Source organism: Gobio gobio, assembly GCF_949357685.1.
Source record: "Gobio gobio genome assembly, chromosome: 3".
NCBI classification, from domain to species: domain Eukaryota; kingdom Metazoa; phylum Chordata; class Actinopteri; order Cypriniformes; family Gobionidae; genus Gobio; species Gobio gobio.
The window spans coordinates 69944850-69966661 of NC_137099.1; the positions used below are offsets into that span (position 1 = coordinate 69944850).

Genomic DNA, 21812 nt, shown 5'->3' on the forward strand with positions numbered 1-21812 from the left:
ACTATCAATATAAGCTATAAAAGTGTTTTTGCTATAAAAGTGTTTTAATAGACACGACACACAAACACACTCACGTCAGATACATTTCTGCAGACTTTATTTAAAAGAAAAACTCTCATTTCCATATAATTTCTTATCAGGTTAATAAAATTTCTTCAGTTTTCTCAATCATCAAATTAAAACCCTTAAAGGGTAACTTCAGTGATTTAGTATTAAGCTTTGTATTTAAACTGGGTCATTTATGCAGTAGAAATGTGAAATTATTTTTGAATTTGGTGCCTTCTAGACTGAGAAAAGACAGAAAATATTTTTTTGTCTCATGTGGATGAAAGACAACAACTCCCAGAATGCACTTGCTTCGCTGCCCTACGAGGCCACTCGGTACACCGTCATTTTGATCTTCATAGTAATACAATCCTTTCATTCAGTTAGAGAATAAACACTTCAATTAAAAACTGAACATGTGTTTTCAATAAAGTGTGAGTGAGCCGAACGAAGGTCACGTCACAGACGCAGAATTGTCAGATTTCCTCGACAGTGTCAGATTTCCTTCATCACGAAGAGCTGAGGTAACGTTAAGCGCCAGTCTGGCACGTTTTCAGATCGCATATGGAAGCTAAACTATCACAGGAATTTATTGAAGAGTTGAAACACTCACTTTGGTCTGCATCGCACCGTTATGATTGTCCGTTCGGCCGTCTGTGTCTTACATGTGAGATGGCTATCCCCTACGGGCGGGTTGATAACATGCGGAACAGCTCCATCTAGTGGCTGTAGTCTTTGCCTCAGCCCAAAAAATCCTCTGATGACGCAAAATGACGATATTTGCGTCATCCGAGGAATTTTTCCAGAAATAAAATGCATAATTCTCTCGTCTCAGGGGGATATGAGGGGGAAAGTACCATAATTTGACCGGGTTTCTACTGATACAAAGCCTAATGCTAAATCACTGAAGTTACCCTTTAAACACGAGTCCCAGGCGACAGCTGAATCTGTCCAACATTCACTACTGAAGTAAACTAAGCTCTCAGTCCGAGTTTGAAAGGCCCAGAGAACCTCAGAGTTGAATCTTTCTCTTCACTGAAGACTAGAGACTACGTATATCCTTTTATTTTAAAAGACCCATCAAACCTTCTCCTCGGACTGAAAGAGAAGTGTGCAGCAGATGAGCTGCACTACGATGTGTTGTTGCAGACGTCTGGCACTGTCCGAGGCTTGAGTTTGAGCTTGACGGGGTCTTTGGGAGCCAGTAGACCGCTGAGACCGATCTCCAGAGGAACCTGTGAAGAGCAAGAGAAGGTCAGGGTCGAACGAACAAACACTGATACCAGAGACCAATCCGTCTGCTCACCTGTGTCTCCTCACACACAGAGACGTCGAACCTCTGCAGGATCTCCACAATGGCCAGCTTCATGGTCACCTGGGCAAATCTCATCCCGATGCAGTTCCTGGGCCCGAGGCCGAAGGGCATGTACATGTAGGGGTCAATCGTCTCCTTGTTTCCTTTAGTGAACCTGATAAAAGGGCAGGAAAGAGTCATGTTGGCTTGAAGTATGTATACAGACAGTTACTCTAAAGAACCAGCCTTGTGTTCCTAGTGCAACAGTGCCGCTTACTTTCTCAACAGCCTGGGTTCTGGAAGTATTTTGTCCATAGGGATTTTATAGATATTTTCTGTTATAATCCATGAACCAAGCCAAAACAGCTGACAGAGAACGATGAGAACATCATTATAATTCTGTGCATCATCGTAATTCTGTGCTTGGGACAACAGTTTAATGGTGAGGCTTTTGTTTTTATAACCATGCTCTCAAAAATGATACAAATTTGGATTTAGATTTATCGGCCAATATATATTGGTTATTGGCTTTCAAATAAATAATTATCGGTATCGGGCAAATTTTTCATATCGGTGCATCCCTACAAGCTTAAATAATGTGGAATGATGGCTTCAATAAAATCAGATACCATCAATGAACCTTTTAGCTCACAATTTGAAAAACATTATCATTAAAAATCAATTCTCCTATGGAGAAAATGAATGGGATTTTCACGTCCAGAACCGACTGTTGTACTCTGTTGTAGCCGGTGCAGCTTCACCAGACCCGTACGATGAGTGAGACAGGAGAAACCCATCCTGACCTCTCTGGTTTGAAGCTCTCGGGGTCACTCCAGTAATCCGGGTCTCTGTGTAGGGCATAGGTCGGGATCATGACGACCATGTCTTTAGGGATGATGAGGCCGTTGATGTCCACCGTTTTCTTGCAGACCCGTTCGAGTCGAGCAATGATGGGGAACAGCCGGAGGGACTCGTTCAGCGCGGCGTCCAGATAGTCCATGTTCATGACGGCTTCGTAGTCCACTGGGGCCTTCAACACACAATCAATGGTTAAAGCCTCAGACTCGTCACACTGATCCCAGCGAGTGGTTAATTGGAGTGCTACCTTATTAGGGAAGGTCTCGTCGATCTCCTCCTGCAGTTTCTCCATGGTCTCTGGGTTGGTTGCAAGATTGTAGAAGAAGAACGCCAGAGTGCTGCTGCTGGTCTCATAACCGGCGAAGATGAAGACCAAGGCCTGCGATAAGATCTCGTGGTCGCTCAGACCTGCACAGGACACGGTTTAAGGCACGATTCCTCACATATGGAAGAACATGATAACCCATCTGAGATGCTTCACCTTTCTCTGTGTGTTCCTCTCCAGGCAGAGTTTTCCCTGCCGTCTGAGAATCGACCATCAGCTGCAGGAAGTCAACTCTCTTCTGCAGGAATTGAGAACCGTGGTTTAAAACAGCAGAACTATATAGTTGTTCATGTTTAGTGTTTGTTGTACCTTCTTGTGGTCGCTGGCCACTCTTTCAGACTTGATCTTCTGTAAGGCAGCGTAGAAGAAATCGGTCACAGATGTCGGGAAAAAGGCGAAATCCATTTTGTCCAGGACGGGGGTCATAAAAGGAAATATAGCTACAGAAGAAATTGTAAAAGGTGTTAGCAGGGAATGTTCTCTCAAAATTATGTACAAACATTCTTCCAGTAACATTACATTCATTCAGAGTTATCTGTAGTTCTTTACCACAGATCAGCAACAGAGGGTTCAGGAAGTCAAACTTCACCATTTTCTTAATGTTGGTCACGAATGGATCTTTGGGGTTGTTGAGGGAGTCGATGTCCACGCTGAACGCTGTGCTGGTCACCACATCCATACTGTACGCACCGAAGAACCTGAGCACATGCAGGCAAGAGAAAGACATTATTAATCTCATTCAGCCTGTATACTCTATATGTAGTGAATGTTTCCTCTGTCCGGGATGTTATTAAAGGCGATTGGTGAGGAAATTGAACACCTTTGCTCAGGTAATTATAGTGATATTATCTCTTCAGATTACGAAAAGCCATTTGTGATTATGCAATATGTCTCACTCTTTAACATCCACGTTTTCTCCTCGTGTTGCTGATTTCCCCAGATTCTGAACTAGAATTTGAGAGTGTGTCTTCATGATGCCAAACATCTAGAGTGAGAAACAGCAGTCCATCATCATCATCATCATCATCATCACACACAGGTAATGTTTTATGTTTATTATGAAGCGAATAATCATTAATTCTGTGCATTCAAAATGCCTTCAATAAAATGCACCTGTGTTCGCCGGCCCATAGCATACGCCTGCCCATACCATAACCCCACCGCCACCATGGGCCACTCGATCCACAACGTTGACATCAGCAAACCGATCACCCACACAACGCCACACACGCTGTCTGCCATCTGCCCTGTACAGTGAAAACCGGGATTCATCCATGAAGAGAACACCTCTCCAAAGTTCCAGACACCATCGAATGTGAGCCTTTGCGCACTTAAGTTAGTTATGACGACGAACTGCAGTCAGGTCGAGACCCCAATGAGGATGTCGAGCATGAAGATGAGCTTCCCTGAGACGGTTTCTGACAGTTTAAGCAGAAGTTCTTTGGTTATGCAAACTGATTGTTGCAACAGCTGTCCGGGTGGCTGGTCTCAGACGATCTTGGAGGTGAAGACGCTGGATGTGGAGGTCCTGGGCTGGTGTGGTTACACGTGGTCTATGGTTGTGAGGCCGGTTGGATGTACTGCCAAATTCTCTGAATTTGCCTTTGGAGACTGCTTTTGGTAAAGAAATTAACATTCAATTCACAGGCAACAGCTTTGGTGGGCATTCCTTCAGTCAGCATGTCAATTGCACGCTCCCTCAAACCTTGCGCCATCTGTGGCATTGAGCTGTGATAAAACTGCACATTTTAGAGTGGCCTTTTATTGTGGCCAGCCTAAGGCACTCCTGTGCAATAATCATGCTGTCTAATCAGCATCTTGATATGCCACACCTGTGAGGTGGATGGATTATCTCGGCAAAGGAGAAGTGCTCACTAACACAGATTTAGACAGATTTGTGAACAATATTTGAGATAAATAGGCCTATTGTGTATTTAGAAAAAGTCTTAGATTTTTGAGTTCAACTCATGAAAAATGGGGGCAAAAACAAGTGTTGCGTTTATAATTTTGTTCAGTGTAATAACACTTGTTAGCGTGAGAATGATCCAGATAAAGACTCACGGACCTCTTTTACCCTCCCGCTGGTGAAGGAGGGCGAGAGAACGCTGCGGATTCTCCTCCAGTCGTCGTCTTCAGCGATGGACACGCCGTCGTACAGCGACCCGTTCAGACGAAGGTTCTGCCAGATCAGAAGACAAATGTGGACACAGTGAAGATACAATGACAACACAAACACATACTCTGGCCTGAAAACATTCAATAGTTAATAAAAAGGATTCATATTTATCATTATATCAATTTAAAGAATTCCATTTTCTGCTGAAGAACCTTTATATTTTACAGAGTGAAAAAATTTACTTTGCATTCCCTCACAAATATTTAGCATTCCCTGAGAAACTTTCCGTTCTCTCTCAAATATTTTGTGTTCCCTGAGAAACTTTGTATTCCTTCACAAATCTTTTGTGTTCCCTGAGAAACTTTGCATTCCCTCACAAATCTTTTGTGTTCCCTGAGATACTTTGCATTCCTTTACAAATCTTTTGCGTTCCCTGAGAAACTTTGAATTCCCTCACAAATCTTTTGCGTTCCCTGAGAAACTTTGCATTCTCTTGCAAATCTTTTGAGTTCCCAGAGAAACTTTGCGTTCTCTCTCAAATCTTTTGCGTTCAAAGAGAAACTTTGCGTTCTCTTGCAAATCTTTTGCGTTCCCAGATAAACTTTGCGTTCTCTCTCAAATCTTTTGCGTTCCCTGAGAAACTTTGCGTTCTCTCTCAAATCTTTTGCGTTCCCTGAGAAACTTTGCGTTCTCTCTCAAATCTTTTGCGTTCCCTGAGAAACTTTGCGTTCTCTCTCAAATCTTTTGCGTTCCCTGAGAAACTTTGCGTTCTCTTGCAAATCTTTTGGGTTCCCAGAGAAACTTTGCGTTCTCTCTCAAATCTTTTGCGTTCACAGAGAAACTTTGCATTCTCTCACAAATCTTTTGCGTTCCCTGAGAAACTTTGCATTCTCTTGCAAATCTTTTGAGTTCCCAGAGAAACTTTGCGTTCTCTTGCAAATCTTTTGGGTTCCCAGAGAAACTTTGCGTTCTCTCTCAAATCTTTTGCGTTCACAGAGAAACTTTGCGTTCTCTTGCAAATCTTTTGCTTTCCCAGAGAAACTTTGCATTCTCTCTCAAATATTTTGTGTTCCCTGAGAAAATTTGCATTACCTCACAAATCTTTTGCGTTCCCTGAGAAACTTTGCATTCTCTCTCAAATCTTTTGCGTTCCCAGAGAAACTTTGCGTTCTCTCTCAAATCTTTTGCGTTCCCTGAGAAACTTTGCATTCTCTCTCAAATCTTTTGCGTTCACAGAGAAACTTTGCGTTCTCTTGCAAATCTTTTGCATTCCCTGAGAAACTTTGCATTCTCTCTCAAATCTTTTGTGTTCCCTGAGAAAATTTGCATTACCTCACAAATCTTTTGCGTTCCCTGAGAAACTTTGCATTCCCTCCCAAATCTTTTGCGTTCCCTGAGAAACTTTGCGTTCTCTCTCAAATCTTTTGCGTTCCCAGAGAAACTTTGCGTTCTCTCTCAAATCTTTTGCGTTCACAGAGAAACTTTGCGTTCTCTCTCAAATCTTTTGCGTTCCCTGAGAAACTTTGCGTTCTCTTGCAAATCTTTTGCGTTCCCAGAGAAACTTTGCATTCCCTCACAAATCTTTTGCATTCCCTGACAAACTTTGCATTCTCTCTCAAATCTTTTGTGTTCCCTGAGAAACTTTGCGTTCCCTTACAAATCTTTTGCGTTCCCTGAGAAACTTTGCATTCCCTCATAAATCTTTAGCGTTCCCTGAGAAAGTTTGTGTTCTCTCTCAACTCTTTTGCGTTCCCAGAGAAACTTTGCGTTCTCTCTCAAATCTTTTGCGTTCCCAGAGAAACTTTGCGTTCTCTGGCAAATCTTTTGCGTTCCCTGAGAAACTTTGCATTCCCTCATAAATCTTTAGCGTTCCCAGAGAAAGTTTGTGTTCTCCCTCAAATCTTTTGCATTCCCAGAGAAACTTTGCGTTCTCTCTCAAATCTTTTGCGTTCCCTGAGAAACTTTGCGTTCTCTGGCAAATATTTTCCGTTCCCTGAGAAACTTTGCATTCCCTCTCAAATCTTTTGCGTTCCCTGAGAAACGTTGCGTTCTCTCTCAAATCTTTTGCATTCCCAGAGAAACTTTGCGTTCCCTGAGAAACTTTGCGTTCTCTGGCAAATATTTTCCGTTCCCTGAGAAACTTTGCATTCCCTCTCAAATCTTTTGCGTTCCCTGAGAAACGTTGCATTCTCTCGCCTATCTTTTTTGTTCCCAGAGAAACTTTGCGTTCTCAGAGAAACTTTGGGTCCGCTCACAAACCTTTTGCGTTCCCAGACAAACTTTGCGTTTTCTCTCAAATCTTTTGCGTTTCCAGAGAAACTTTGCATTCTCTCTCAAATCTTTTGCATTCCCAGAGAAACTTTGCGTTCTCTCTCAAATCTTTTGCAAAAGTTTTGTTAAAGAATGCAAATGCATTTTAAATATAATAATATTTTCCCTCCCATCTCTCGTTTTTATAATCACCATGTCTATTTAAGGGCTCTGAAGAATTTCAAAACTATTTCAATTCAGAATGATGATGAAGATAAAGGTGATTTTACCCTTCTGTTGGTGAAGAGAGAGTAACATTCTTTAATCAGAATGGTTTTGATGATGGATTGATCCATGATGCACAGAACAGGCTGCCTCGCATCGTAGATACTGTGAAAAACAAACAATTCAGAAAAACATTACATTTAGAAGAATCATTCAGTTCATTATAATTATATGATTGATTCACTTTTTTTATCATTATGACCGTCATCCTCAGCTCTTCATTACAGAATTTACTGATCTCATAATGTTGAACCTTCAAACATGTTTGTCATGTTATCTTAAACTGACGCACCCAGCAGAATCATTTGTTTCAAATGTTCTGAAATGATTCTTTCAGATAATTAATTGAGATTGATCAGTGAAGTGTCATCCATCTCACACTCACCCCCAGATTCGTCCATACTTCCTGAAACACTCGAGATCGAAGTTATGAATCCCCTGAAAGCACAAAACAGACGAGTTCATATTTAGACAAGCTTAGAAGAGTCATATCAAAAACACTGAGAGAGGACTATTGTATGATCCAAGTGTTTGACGCCGATTTGGCCATTTGGAAGACAAAAGAAAGGCCTGTATGCCAAATGGGTGCCACACCTTTACAATGGGGGAAGTTTGGTCAGATTGGTCATTTTAAATGAATACATTTGGTTTCAGTCACATGGTCAAGGAATAGATAAAAGAAGATTGGAACTGTTGCTCTTTCTCTCTTATTCTCTGGCTCTTGAGGTCATCGGGGCTTCTCTTCTTGACTCTCTTCTTCTCTCTCTCCCCCACTCTCTCTCTCTCCCTCCCTCCCTCCCTCTCTTGCTCTCTCTCTCTCTATCCCTCAGGTAACATTTATTCATGTTGTGTACGATTAATGGTATAAGTTTATCATCTCATACGTCCATTTTGAAGCTATTTTAAGTGTAACCATAACCAGATTTTGTCATTAAATCCTTTCTATTACAAATACTGTGCTAACTAGTTTTGATTTGGTATTGACTTTCAAGGGCTCCCTATTTCAATACAATTGAGTCACATTATAGCAACGCTCTCCCACATATTTTGCTATTGTAACTGCACTTATTTCCATCATTGGTATAAGTTGCAGTGGCTGGAAATAGACGAGAAATGTACAGTTTTCTTTCATCTTTCTGATAACGTTTCTTTAGTCGTTCGGTAACTCTCCAGCCTGAAAACCTGGAGGAGTCCGCTCTTACAGATGTGACCAAAGATGAGTTAAACACGATATCAGACTCATGCTGTATTTACTTTAAAATAAACTCACCACTCGATATCTCAGCATCGTTCCAAAGAACGGGATGGGTTTGGGACCCTGTATTCCCAACTTCTTGAAGTGACTGTGAGGCCAGGATCCATATCTGGAAGTGACAGCAAAACCATTTGAACAAAACCATCCCAGATGACAAAATATTCTGAAAACCTTTCGCTAATGTTCGTATTACGTTATGAAAATGTTGTTTCTGAAAGTTTCCTGTTAGCTGTGATTTTAGACAGATCTTAGTACAATATCACCTGACACAGTGACTATAATCGGACCCTTCACATGAGTCAAACGAGTAGAACTAATTATTGAGTTTAGTAGAGTGTCACTTACATAACCAGAAGCGTCACCAACAGCACGAGCAGAGCCCATGTTTCAGCGGAGAAGAACAGACTGTAGCTCATGGTCTCTGATCCTGGGGCGCTCAGACTAGAATCACACACAGAGAGGTGGAGCAGGAGCTATATTCAGCTCTCAGATTGCACAATACCTACTCGAGAACACACAAACACGGAGAGCTGGAACGTGTCCAACCTCTGCACATGCTGACAAACACACCCACACCCCCGGACTCTTCATCAAACAACTGCCACAACAGCGCACTAGTCACAGTTCCACACGTTTGTGTTTGTTTTCTATTTCTCTAATTGTTTGATTTCTCTTTCCCTCAGATATATCACAGGCTCTGTCGGTTTTACATTTCTCAGAGCTAAAGTCATGAATCCCGGAGGAAAGAGAAATCACATGATCTTGAATGATGGAAAGTGTTGCCTGTACTGAGTCTGATATCACAACTTTTTATCTTTTGGTTTAAGTCAAGTCAGATAATTAATGTGGTTCAGATAACATAATATTTTGAGTTTCTATGTATTAAACCAATCTACCAATATCATTGTATTAACTTACATTATTCGTTTCAATGAACTCAACATTTTAAGGCAACCAGGTAACTTACTTTTTTAACATTCTTTTATTTACAGTGTGATGATCCAGATGTTCTCGAGTCTGTTCTGTCAGTGTGAATCTGTGTTTATTTAATCTTTTTAACCTGAAGTTTGCCATGTGCATGAACCAGAATGTGGTGTTTTCAGGCTGCTTGAGGCTCATTAGGTCAAAGTAGTGTGTGTTTTTACTAATACTGGTGATCGCCTCTTATTCTATGGCTGGTCTTTTCTGGAAAACCATCATGCTTTAAAGGGGTGGTAAACCACGATTTCACTATTCTAACTTAAGCTAGCGTGTAATGTTGCTGCTTTAGCATAAACAACATCTGCAAAGTTACAACGTTCAAAGCTTAAAGCAAAGGGAGATATTTGCTTTTAAAGAAATCCATTTCTAAGAACTACAGCAAACGGCCAGTAGGCGACTACACACATTCCTCCAGGGTTGGTGACATCACCAGGCTCAATATTTACATAAACCCCTCATCCGAGAATATTAAATAGGGGGGGGGGGGGGGGGGGGGGGATGAGGCCATTTTGTATCGCGGCGCTGTTGTGGTATAGTTAGGCTGGAGTGTTGTTGCTGCGATGCCGAGGAAACGCTGTTATATTCATCCGGATTGCAGGTCTGGGGTACTTGCTTTGTTCAGCCTTCATAGGGACAGGGGTGCGTTGCAGAGCGTTTAACATACAACATGTTATATGTACGTGTGTATGAGACAGAAGGGAACAGGCACGTGCGGGGCTCCCGCAGCACATCTCACGGAGGGAAACTTTCACAATGTTCGCGAGTTCAACACCGGATTTGCACAACGTCAGCTGCATAAGACAAACACTGCCAGTGTGTGAATGCACGACGCGCGCGGGGCTTCCTCCCGCAGCACATTTCACGGAGGAAAACTTTCACAATGTTCGCGAGTTCAATGCAGGATATGCACAACGGCTTGACCTGAAAGCTGGATTTACAAACAGAAGCTGTTTACGGGCCACAACCTGTAAGTCTGATTTATTTTTCATCGATGTGTTTTCCTGTAATAGGTTGTAGCAAGGAAGTAAACAGATGACAGCGCTGTTCTGCAAACCAGTCTGTTAAATGCTCATTCATACTTAACGTTATCCGACGAACACCTATCGTTACAAACACTAACGTTAAAATCTCAACAGCGAACTTGGCATTAGTGTAAATGATTCTTTGATTAGAGCTTTTATGTATTATTTATCTACAGGCATGCTAAACATGGTTCTGTGTGTGATTTGGCTACTATAGTAAAGCCAGTGTTTAGTGTTTTGGGTTAATAGTTCTTGCGACAGATATTTGGCTATAATCGTTCTAAAAATACAAAAGTAACAGTGCCATTCAGTAGCGATCACTATAGATCCGCAGTCTTTACTCATTAGGACTGAACAGGTTCTGCTCGATCATCTTCACTACAATGTTCTGGGTCTGATTCGGGCTCAGATTGGTGTGGTTTTATTGACGCATCGTTTCTAATACTGACCTACCGGTAAGGTAAGGGGCGTGACGTTTCCGATAAACGTGCACTGCGGTTAGCGAATCACAACACACTGGGCCAGCTAACCAATCTGAGCCCATTGCGTATTTTTGAGGGACTGGCTTCATACAACCCGGAAAGCATCAGACCGTTTTACAAGGAGGGACAGAGCAGTGTAGAATAAATGTCAAATATATGAAAAATAATTATTTTTTTTTAAAAACGAAGCATTAACACATGTTACAGTGCACCCCACAAACACAATCAAGCCTTCAAAACAATGTGTTTTACCACCCCTTTAATCTTCTTTCAGTCACTGAAGTTATGGCACACATTATATCATTGTGTTGTAATCAAAGTAACAAAGGAGGGGGAGAAAGACTGATCCTGTTCTACAGCTCTCTCCGGCTGCACTGCTGTCACACTATATGTGTTTATGAGGACACGGGTCTGTCTGGGCATGTTCTCTAGGGATTTTGGGAAGCAGGTTACAGCTTTGAAACCAGTCAGATGCTAGAGAAGTGTGTCATTCCTGCACCAGACGAGCTCAATAATGATTGTTTCAGACAGGTTTCACAGACATTTTCCCCGTATGCCGTTCCTCGGCTACATGATTTTGAATGGATCCGAGGAGGATTTTGTGGTTGAAATTAAAAAAGTAACAGATCAGTCCCTCATGGGTCTATTTGATATTTTATAATGTCATAACGAACAGATAAACTGGAGGAACAGCTGATTTGCTCCATATAGATCTATAAGGCCATCAAGTCCTGCCATCCATTATGTTATTTTAATGTTTCTGGCAGGTAGTTTTATTTTTGTGCCCAGAATGTTCTCTTGAACGATGGGATAACATTTTCTAAAAACATTTAAAAAATGTTTAGTGAAAACAATGTTGGACGATTATACCATTAACATTCTTATAACATTTACACTTATAACATTGGTAGCTAGTTTTTGCCCCCTAAAATTTTTGTTTTAACTTCCCAGAATGTTCTCCTGAAAGAGGATAACAATCTCTAAAAAAATTTAAAAGTATTTAATGATAACATCACTAAAACATTATCTCCTAACGTTAAGTTTTATGCGGCATGTTTTATTTTTGTTCCCATAATGTTCCCCCAAAAGACACAATCTTTCAGATCTTTATGTAACCTTGCTCCCCTATAGAGGAGGCAAACTCAAGCTCGGAGGAAGGCATTCGTTGAGAGGGGCGGCACTGGGAAAAGCCCCAGTGTGTAGCTGAGCGGAGGGAGGAGGAGAGTAGGGCCTGGGGAACTGATGCTCGTCTTCTAGCATGTGAATTAAATACTCAAGGGAGAGCAAATGTGAGATGAAAGGGTGGCGTTTGCAGGATTATGTGCATCAGGAAAGTTTAAGTGGCCGAGCAAAGATAGCAATTTGCGTTTATAACCGTTTGGATGGTCTAGGAAAGTGGACACGACCAGAAATATCCTATCGATTTGTGCCGTGAGGCCTGGAAATTAACTGTTCCTGGGAGAAAAAAGTTCTTGGGACCAATTGTTGTGGGTAATTTCGATGGAAACGGGTTTTAGTGAAGTTCAAAAGAGACTCACTTATGGTAAGAGACAAAGAGATTTGCATAAAAACACGCTCTTTGTGTCCGACAATCACTAAAGAATCACTAAACTTTCGCCATGAAAATACACTGCTTGCATGATAAAAATAAAAATAATAATTTTATTTCCCTTAATATACATTTTTCCTTTTCCATACTTTATCCCAACCTGGAAATTACTCAATCAAAAAAAAATACTTCAACACTGCCTAGGAACCCTTAACAGTTTATCTTCAGCAGTTATTTGTCTATGGGTCGTTGTTCTAAATTAGATACAGGTGAAGTGGAATTGTAAGATTAATTTGAATGCATTAGTGAGAACGATTGAATGTATGAATTTGTCCTATCAGTCAGTGTGGTGTCCCTTTACCAACAGTGAAGCTGTATGTTTAAATTAATTCCCCCGCTCCTGATTTAGCGACAGAAAGCGATGCTAAATTCTACCAGAGAAAGAAAATGAGAAGGATTTGACCTGTGCTCTAACGTGGTTGAGCCAACGGGGGTGGAGAGTGTGAGCTGGCCAGGACTGAATCTGCGGTGTGGCTTGCCATCGAGGGCCTGCTGCGGAGGCCTGGCATTGAAGGAGGGCCCATTCCTTCGCGGGAAGAGGGCGGCATTGCCCGAGACGGAGCTTGGTGCTCAACGGGCCTTATTGTCCATTCTCTATGGCAGGAATGATTGAATGGGCCAGAGTAGAAAATGACATGGAAGGAGATAGTGGATGTTTCGCCTGCACTGGCCTCGGCATGCTAGGACCATTTTGCTTGGCGTGATGCTCTGCGCCAAAGATACCCCAAAGAAAAAAGATTGCTCATCAAATGGGAAGAGCTCAATTTTGGACATGTTGAGGGCGGAGTCAGTCAGCAGTCATGGGCGGGGTCTGCTAATAGGGCAGAGTCCATCAGCAGTTGGGGTTGGGGTCTATGCTAATAGGGCAGAGATAAGGTCTCAGGAAGGCACAGTTCTGGATTTACGCCAAATAATTTAATTCAATTTGAGGTTTGTTTTTCACGCATACCCTTGACCATTGGACAATACAGTACGAATCATATACGGCATTAGAACAGCAGGGTGAGTAAATACTTACTGGATTTTTACTTTTGGTGAACTATCAAGACAATATAGGTTATTACTTAAATAAGGTTTCACGGTTAAATGCTATAAAAGTGTTTTTAACAGACACAAAACCACATCAGATCAATTTCTGCAGACTTTATTTCAAAGATAAACGTTCTTAGTTCCATATGATTTCTTAACAGGTTAATCTCATTTCTTCAGTTTTCTCAATCATCAAAGTAAAACCCTTAAACACGAGTCCCAGGCGACAGCTAAATCTGTCCAACATTCACTACTGAAGTAAACTAAGCTCTCAGTCCGAGTCCGAAAGGCCCAGAGAACCTCAGAGTTGAATCTTTCTCTTCACTGAAGACTAGAGACTACGTATATCCTTTTATTTTAAAAGACCCATCAAACCTTCTCCTCGGACTGAAAGAGAAGTGTGCAGCAGATGAGCTGCACTACGATGTGTTGTTGCAGACGTCTGGCACTGTCCGAGGCTTGAGTTTGAGCTTGATGGGGTCTTTGGGAGCCAGTAGACCGCTGAGACCGATCTCCAGAGGAACCTGTGAAGGGCAAGAGAAGGTCAGGGTCGAACGAACAAACACTGATACCAGAGACCAATCCGTCTGCTCACCTGTGTCTCCTCACACACAGAGACGTCGAATCTCTGCAGGATCTCCACAATGGCCAGCTTCATGGTCACCTGGGCAAATCTCATCCCGATGCAGTTCCTGGGCCCGAGGCCGAAGGGCATGTACATGTAGGGGTCAATCGTCTCCTTGTTTCCTTTAGTGAACCTGATAAAAGGGCAGGAAAGAGTCATGTTGGCTTGAAGTATGTATACAGACAGTTACTCTAAAGAACCAGCCTTGTGTTCCTAGTGCAACAGTGCCGCTTACTTTCTCAACAGCCTGGGTTCTGGAAGTATTTTTTCCATAGAGATTTTACAGATATTTTCTATAGAGAGTTATAATCTATGAATCAAGCCAACCAGCTGACAGAGAACTTTCTCAGAACATCCAAAAGTAAAACTCAGAGAACATTCGAAAGTAACAATTAGAGAACATTCAAAAGTAACAGACTGTTGCACTATATTGTAGCTGGTGCAGCTTCACCAGACCCGTACGATGAGTGAGACAGGAGAAACCAATCCTGACCTCTCCGGTTTGAAGCTCTCGGGGTCACTCCAGTAATCCGGGTCTCTGTGGAGGGCATAGGTCGGGATCATGACGACCATGTCTTTAGGGATAATGAGGCCGTTGATGTCCACCGTTTTCTTGCAGACCCGTTCGAGTCGAGCAGCGACTGGGAACAGCCGGAGGGACTCGTTCAGCGCGGCGTCCAGATAGTCCATGTTCATGACGGCTTCGTAGTCCACTGGGGCCTTCAACACACAATCAATGGTTAAAGCCTCAGACTCGTCACACTGATCCCAGCGAGTGATTCATTGGAGTGCTACCTTATTAGGGAAGGTCTCGTCGATCTCCTCCTGCAGTTTCTCCATGGTCTCTGGGTTAGTTGCGAGATTGTAGAAGAAGAACGCCAGAGTGCTGCTGCTGGTCTCGTAACCGGCGAAGATGAAGATCATGGCCTGCGATAAGATCTCGTGGTCGCTCAGACCTGCACAGGACACGGTTTAAGGTACGAGTCTTCACATATGGAAGAACATGATAACCCATCTGAGATGCTTCACCTTTCTCTGTGTGTTCCTCGCCAGGCAGAGTTTTCCCTGCCGTCTGAGAATCGACCATCAGCTGCAGGAAGTCAACTCTCTTCTGCAGGAATTGAGAAACGTGGTTTAAAACAGCAGAACTATATAGTTGTTCATGTTTAGTGTTTGTTGTACCTTCTTGTGGTCGCTGGCCACTCTTTCAGACTTGATCTTCTGTAAGGCAGCGTAGAAGAAATCGGTCACAGATGTCGGGAAAAAGGCGAAATCCATTTTGTCCATGAGGGGGGTGATGAAAGGAAACATGGCTACAAAAGAAATTGTAAAAGGTCTTAACAGGGAATGTTCTCTCAAACTCTTCAGACTTCAGTTTCCTACGTTAGCTTTTGAAGTGTGTTTAACTGACAGGACTAGTTGAGTCCTTTACCACAGATCAGGAACACAGGGTTCAGGAAGTCAAACTTCAGCATTTTCTTAATGTTGGTCACAAATGGATCTTTGGGGTTGTTGAGGGAGTCGATGTCCACGCTGAACGCTGTGCTGGTCACTACATCCATACTGTACGCACCGAAGAACCTGAGCACATGCAGGCAAGAGAAAGACATTATTAATCTCATTCAGCCTGTATACTCTATATGTAGTGAATGTTTCCTCTGTCTGGGAGGTTATTAACGGCGATTGGTGATGAAATTGAACACCCTTGCTCAGGAAATTATAGTGATATTATCTCTTCAGATTACGAGAAGCAGTTTGTGATTATTATGCAATATGTCTCACTCTTTAATATCCACGTTTTCTCCTCGTGTTGCTGATTTCCCCAGATTCTGAACTAGAATTTGAGAGTGTGTCTTCATGATGCCAAACATCTAGAGTGAGAAACAGCGGTCCATCATCATCATCATCATCATCATCATCATCATTATCATCATCATCATCATCATCATCATCATCATCATCATCATCATCATCATCATCATCATCATCATCACACAGGTAATGTTTGATATTTATTACGAAGTGAAGAATCATTCATTTCATTTCTTGTTTGTTTGTACGGTAGTGCAACAGTACTGCCTTCACGTAATGGTTCAGATGAGCGATATAATAGCACTTGTTAACATGAGAATTATCCAGATAAAGTCTCACAGACCTCCTTTAACCTCCCGCTGGTGAAGGAGGGGGAGAGGACGCTGCGGATTCTCCTCCAGTCGTCATCTTCAGCGATGGACACGGCGTCGTACAGTGGCCCGTTCAGACGAAAGTTCTGCCAGATCAGAAGACAAATGTGGACACAGTGAAGATGACAACACAAGCACAAACTCTAACACCTATTGTTCCATTGGCCTGAAAACATTCAAATGATTAATAAAAAGCAACACTTTGTTCTTTCAAAAATCTTTTGTGTTCTCAGAAAAACTTTGCACTCTCTCAAATCTTTTGAGTTCCCAGAGAAACTTTGCATTCTCTCACAAATCTTTTGCATTCCCAGAGAAAATTTGAGTTCTCAATCAATCAATCAATCAATCAATCAATCAATCAATCAATCAATCAATCAATCAATCAATCAATCAATCAATCAATCAATCAATCAATCAATCAATCAATCAATCAATCAATCAATCTTTATTTAAAGAGCACATTTAAACACAACCAAGGTTGACCAAAGTGCTTTACAAGGTATAAAAGAAAACAACAGAGTTCTCTCACAAATCTTTTCCGTTCCCAGAGAAACTTTGCATTCTCTCTCAAATATTTTGCGTTCCCAGAGAAACTTTGCGTTCTCTCTCAAATATTTTGCGTTCCCAGAGAAACTTTGCGTTCTCTCGCAAATCTTTTGTGTTCCCAGAGAAACTTTGCGTTCTCTCGCAAATCTTTTGTGTTCCCAGAGAAACTTTGCGTTTACTTGCAAATCTTTTGCGTTCCCAGAGAAATGTTGCGTTGTCTCGCAAATCTTTTGCATTCCCAAAGAAACTTTGCGTTCTCTCTCAAATATTTTGCGTTCCCAGAGAAACTTTGCGTTCTCTCGCAAATCTTTTGTGTTCCCAAAGAAACTTTGCATTCTCTCACAAATCTTTTGTGTTCCCAGAGAAACTTTGCGTTTACTTGCAAATCTTTTGCGTTCCCAGAGAAATGTTGCGTTGTCTCGCAAATCTTTTGCATTCCCAAAGAAACTTTGCGTTCTCTCGCAAATCTTTTGCGTTCCCAGAGAAACTTTGCGTTCTCTCGCAAATCTTTTGCGTTCCCAGAGAAACTTTGCGTTCTCTCACAAATATTTTGCGTTCCCAGATAAACTTTGCGTTCTCTCACAAATCTTTTGTGTTGCCAGATAAACTTTGCGTTCTCTCACAAATCTTTTGTGTTCCCAGAGAAACTTTGCGTTCTCTCGCAAATCTTTTGCGTTCCCAGAGAAACTTTGCGTTCTCTCGCAAATCTTTTGCGTTCCCAGAGAAACTTTGCATTCTCTCACAAATCTTTTGCATTCCCAGATAAACTTTGCGTTCTCTCACAAATCTTTTGTGTTGCCAGAGAAACTTTGCGTTCTCTCACAAATCTTTTGCGTTCCCAGATAAACTTTGCGTTCTCTCACAAATCTTTTGTGTTGCCAGAGAAACTTTGTGTTCTCTCGCAAATCTTTTGCGTTCCCAGAGAAACTTTGCGTTCTCTCGCAAATATTTTGCGTTCCCAGAGAAACTTTGCGTTCTCTCACAAATATTTTGCGTTCCCATAGAAACTTTGCGTTCTCTCACAAATCTTTTGTGTTGCCAGAGAAACTTTGCGTTCTCTCACAAATCTTTAGCGTTCCCTGAGAAACTTTGCATTCTCTCTCAAATATTTTGCGTTTCCTGAGAAACTTTGCGTTCTCTCACAAATCTTTTGCATTCCCAGAGAAACTTTGCGCTCTCTCTCAAATCTTTTGCGTTTCCTGAGAAACTTTGCGTTCTCTCACAAATCTTTTGAGTTCCCTGAGAAACTTTGCGTTCTCTCTCAAATCTTTTGTGTTCCCTGAGAATCTTTGCGTTCTCTCTCAAATCTTTTACGTTCCCAGAGAATCTTTGCGTTCTCTCTCAAATCGTTTACGTTACCTGAGAATCTTTGCCTTCTCTCACAAATCTTTTGCGTTCCAAGAGAAACTTTGCATTCTCTCACAAATATTTTTCTTTCCCTAAGAAATTTTGCATTCCCTGAGAAACTTTGCGTTCTCTCACAAATCTTTTGTGTTCCAAGAGAAACTTTGCATTCTCTCGCAAATATTTTGCGCTACCCGGGAAACTTTTTCCTCCCATCTCGCTTTTTTTAATCATCTCCACCTTTGCTCCGTAGTATTTAAAAGCTAACGAAATAATCTACAAGTTTTCAGTAGATAATTTCAGTATTTGACCAAACTGATTTCCTTTCAGAATGATGATAAAGATGAAGGTGATTTTTACCCTTCTGTTGGTGAAGAGAGAGTAACATTCTTTAATCAGGATGGTTTTGATGATGGATTGATCCATGATGCACAGCACAGGCTGCCTCGCATCGTAGATACTGAGAGACACAAACAATTCAGAAAAACATTACATTCAGAAGAATCATTCAGTTCATTATAACTAAATGATTGATTCACTTTTATTCTCATTATGACCGTCATCCTCGGCTCTTCATTACACAATTTACTGACCTCATAATGTGGAACCTTCAAACATGTTTGTCATGTTATCTTAAACTGACGCACGCACAGAATAATTTCTGTTTCATATGTTCTGAAATGATTCTTTCAGATAATTTATTGAGATTGATCAATGAAGTGTTATCCGTCTCACACTCACCCCCAGATTCGTCCATACTTCTTGAAACACCCGAGATCGAAGTTATGAAACCCCTGAAAGCACACGACAGACGAGTTCACATTTAGACACGTTCAGAAGAGTCATATCAAAAACACTGAGAGAGGACTATAGTATGATCCGAGTGTTTGACGCCGACAGGTTCATGTTAGATTCACATGGATCTTTAACAAACCTGCGATGGACTGACGGAGAACCAGTAGATCATCAAGATCCGGGTGTGACCAAAGATGAGTTAAACACGATATCAGACTCATGCTCTATTTACTTTAAAATAAACTCACCTCTCGATATCTCAGCATCGTTCCGAAGAACGGGATGGGTTTGGGACCCTGTATTCCCAACTTCTTGAAGTGACTGTGAGGCCAGGATCCATATCTGGAAGTGACAGCAAAACTATTTGAACAAAACCATCCCAGATGACAAAATATGTTCGCTAATGTTTGTTTTACATTATGAAAATGTGGTTTCTGAACGTTCTGAAACAAGTAGAAACGTATTAATTAAAAATTTCTAACATTAAAAATGTTAGATTAACGTACAAAAGAAAAAGTTTTCTATGAATGATGTATAAATAATGTTTTTGTGCTAATATTTTGAATATTTATATTATTAAAGACCAGATAACTCTGAATGAACGTTTTATTAACATTACTGGAGGAATGATCATAACTTTGAGAGAACCTTGAGTGAACGTTCTGAGAGTCTCATTAACGTTTAACTGTTAGCTGTGATTTTAACAAGATCTTAATAGAAAATCACCTGATACAGTGACTATAATCGGCCCTTCACATGAGTCAAACAAATTACTAATTGATTACTTTTTATTAAGGTTCTAGAGCTAGAACTAATTATTGAGTTTAGTAGAGTGTCACACGGTGTTAATTTTGACAGCAAATTTTGATTTAGTTTTAGTCATAGTCTTTTGACTAAAATGCCATTTAGTTTTAGTCATATTTCAGTCACATGAATTGTTTTTAGTTTTAGTCTAGTTTTAGTCAACTAAATATCATAAGATTTTAGTCGACTAAATCTACAGTAGATGTAGTGTCCTAAAATCTAATGAGTTTAGTTAAATTCTAATACATTAAGCATTTAAGCATTACATAACCGGCTGTCACTTGAACTGACATTGACATCATTTTGTTTTTGACATTAAAAATACACGAAAGAGAGCTCACTTCACTTTTTTGTTTGTTTTTTTAAAAACATCTATATAGTTTTTATAACTTTGTATTTCTGTTTTAGTTAGTAGGCCATATCAGGTTAAGCTAAAGCTTCAAATAAGTTTATTTTATTTTTTATTTCAGTTAACATTTATTTAATTTCAAGTAATGAAGATTTTTTTTATGGTTTTAGTGAACTATTATAACCCTGATACTTTATTGAATATGTGTCAAATACTGGTCTTTCCTCCTGACTATGAATTAAATGGGAATGAAATTAAATACAGTTTATTGTGTAAGCAAAAACGAATATATAATGCGTGACTTTTTATTATAAACATGCTCGAAATACACATTGACTCTTATTTTGAAATGTCTGTGCCTCTGTTGCAGTTGCAGGAGCTCATTCAAGTTCAGGAAATAAAATATTCATTGTTACAACCGTCTAAAACATATTACTATATAAACATTGTTAAGTAAACATTGTAATTATTCATCAGCTTTAGTTCATCAACAATTGCCTGGCATAAATGTGCACTATTCATTGATTGTGAGCCGCTCTGGAGCGCTGGATTGGGGATGTGCGCACAACAGCTCCGTGTTTTCCAGCGGTTCAAATCAAATGAGCTCATCTGTTACACAGGACATCAGTTCTGACTGGATCTCTTCCCTAATTGTCCCTACCTAACATTTTCGTCTCGTTTTTGCTCGTTGACGAAAATGACAGTAAGTTTTCGTCATAGTTTTTGTCATCCAACACTAGTTTTTATTTAGTTAGTTATCGTCTGGTTTTCGTCAGTGAAAAAAAGTTGTTGACGAAAATTATGCTGAAAAATATTCGTCAACGAAATTAACACTGGTGTCACGAGTGTCACTTACATAACCAGAAGCGTCACCAACAGCACGAGCAGAGCCCATGTTTCAGCGGAGAAGAACAGACTGTAGCTCATGGTCTCTGGTCCTGGGGCGCTCAGACTAGAATCACACACGGAGAGGCGGAGCAGGAGCTTTATTCAGGTCTCGGTTTACACATTAACTAACAGAGAACACGCAAACACGGAGAGCCAGAGCGTGTTCAACCTCTGCACACACTGGCCAACACCCCCACGGCGTCACGGCTCACCTCTGATCGGACTCTTCATCAAACAACTGCCACAACAGCACACTACTCACAGTTCCATACGTTTGTGTTTGTGTGTTTTTTATTTCTCCTATTGCTTTGTTTCTCTTACCTCTGATATCACAGGCTCTGTCTGTTTTGGATTCTCAGAGCTGAAGTCATGAATCCCAGAAGAAAGAGAAATCACATGATCTTGAATGATGGTTTTCTCTGGGCGGCATTGAGATCGACAGGAGAGCAAATGCTTCTCAGATGTCTCATCTGTACTCTTACTGTACTCGCTCTTTTCTCTTGAATCTTAGATAGTCAGTGTGAAATGTTTATTTCATCTCTTTAATATGAAGTTTATCATGTGCATGAACCAGACGTTGGTGTTTTTTAATGCTGCTTGAGGTTCATTAGGTCAAAGTACTGTGTGTTTTTAATAATACTGTTGATTGCCTCTTATTCTATGGCTGGTCTTTCCTGGAAAACCATCATGCTTTCATCTTCTATCAGTCATTGAGTTTTGGCACACA

General features: G+C 40.9%; 2 protein-coding genes across 3 annotated transcripts; both read right to left on the bottom strand.

Annotated features, from left to right (window-relative positions):
- Positions 1-82: 82 nt before the first annotated feature.
- Positions 83-21215, bottom strand: LOC307123386 (cytochrome P450 3A27-like). The gene is made up of 23 exons (XM_079811909.1): positions 21054-21215; positions 19293-19386; positions 18991-19043; positions 18610-18709; positions 16332-16445; positions 15959-16047; positions 15609-15757; positions 15359-15489; positions 15206-15287; positions 14972-15132; positions 14670-14896; positions 14147-14309; positions 13975-14075; positions 12938-13116; positions 3636-3880; positions 3419-3507; positions 3072-3220; positions 2832-2962; positions 2679-2760; positions 2445-2605; positions 2143-2369; positions 1352-1514; positions 83-1280 (listed from the first exon to the last, which is right to left on the bottom strand). Exons 1-23 carry the CDS (start codon positions 21122-21124, stop codon positions 1176-1178), a joined length of 3066 nt encoding a protein of 1021 aa, XP_079668035.1. The 5' UTR covers positions 21125-21215; the 3' UTR covers positions 83-1175.
- Positions 3929-8871, bottom strand: LOC307123869 (cytochrome P450 3A27-like). 2 transcript variants are annotated; one of them, XM_079812627.1, is made up of 6 exons: positions 8774-8871; positions 8444-8537; positions 7559-7611; positions 7179-7278; positions 4588-4701; positions 3929-4133 (listed from the first exon to the last, which is right to left on the bottom strand). In XM_079812627.1, exons 1-6 carry the CDS (start codon positions 8842-8844, stop codon positions 4065-4067), a joined length of 501 nt encoding a protein of 166 aa, XP_079668753.1. In that variant the 5' UTR covers positions 8845-8871; the 3' UTR covers positions 3929-4064. The 2 variants fall into 2 exon arrangements, with proteins under 2 accessions (XP_079668753.1, XP_079668752.1); XM_079812626.1 differs by having other exon boundaries at positions 3929-4136.
- Positions 21216-21812: the final 597 nt, after the last annotated feature.

Coding starts and splice junctions, on each gene's coding strand:
- LOC307123869 (XM_079812626.1), bottom strand. CDS start 8,844: ATGAGCTACAGTCTGTTCTTCTCCGCTGAAACATGGGCTCTGCTCGTG. Junction 8,538..8,773: donor TTGGTGACGCTTCTGGTTAT/GTAAGTGACACT, acceptor TGTCACTTCCAG/ATATGGATCCTGGCCTCACA. Junction 7,612..8,443: donor CGATGCTGAGATATCGAGTG/GTGAGTTTATTT, acceptor TTGTGCTTTCAG/GGGATTCATAACTTCGATCT.
- LOC307123386 (XM_079811909.1), bottom strand. CDS start 21,124: ATGAGCTACAGTCTGTTCTTCTCCGCTGAAACATGGGCTCTGCTCGTG. Junction 3,508..3,635: donor CTATGGGCCGGCGAACACAG/GTGCATTTTATT, acceptor TTCTCACTCTAG/ATGTTTGGCATCATGAAGAC. Junction 2,606..2,678: donor AGAGGAACACACAGAGAAAG/GTGAAGCATCTC, acceptor TGTCCTGTGCAG/GTCTGAGCGACCACGAGATC.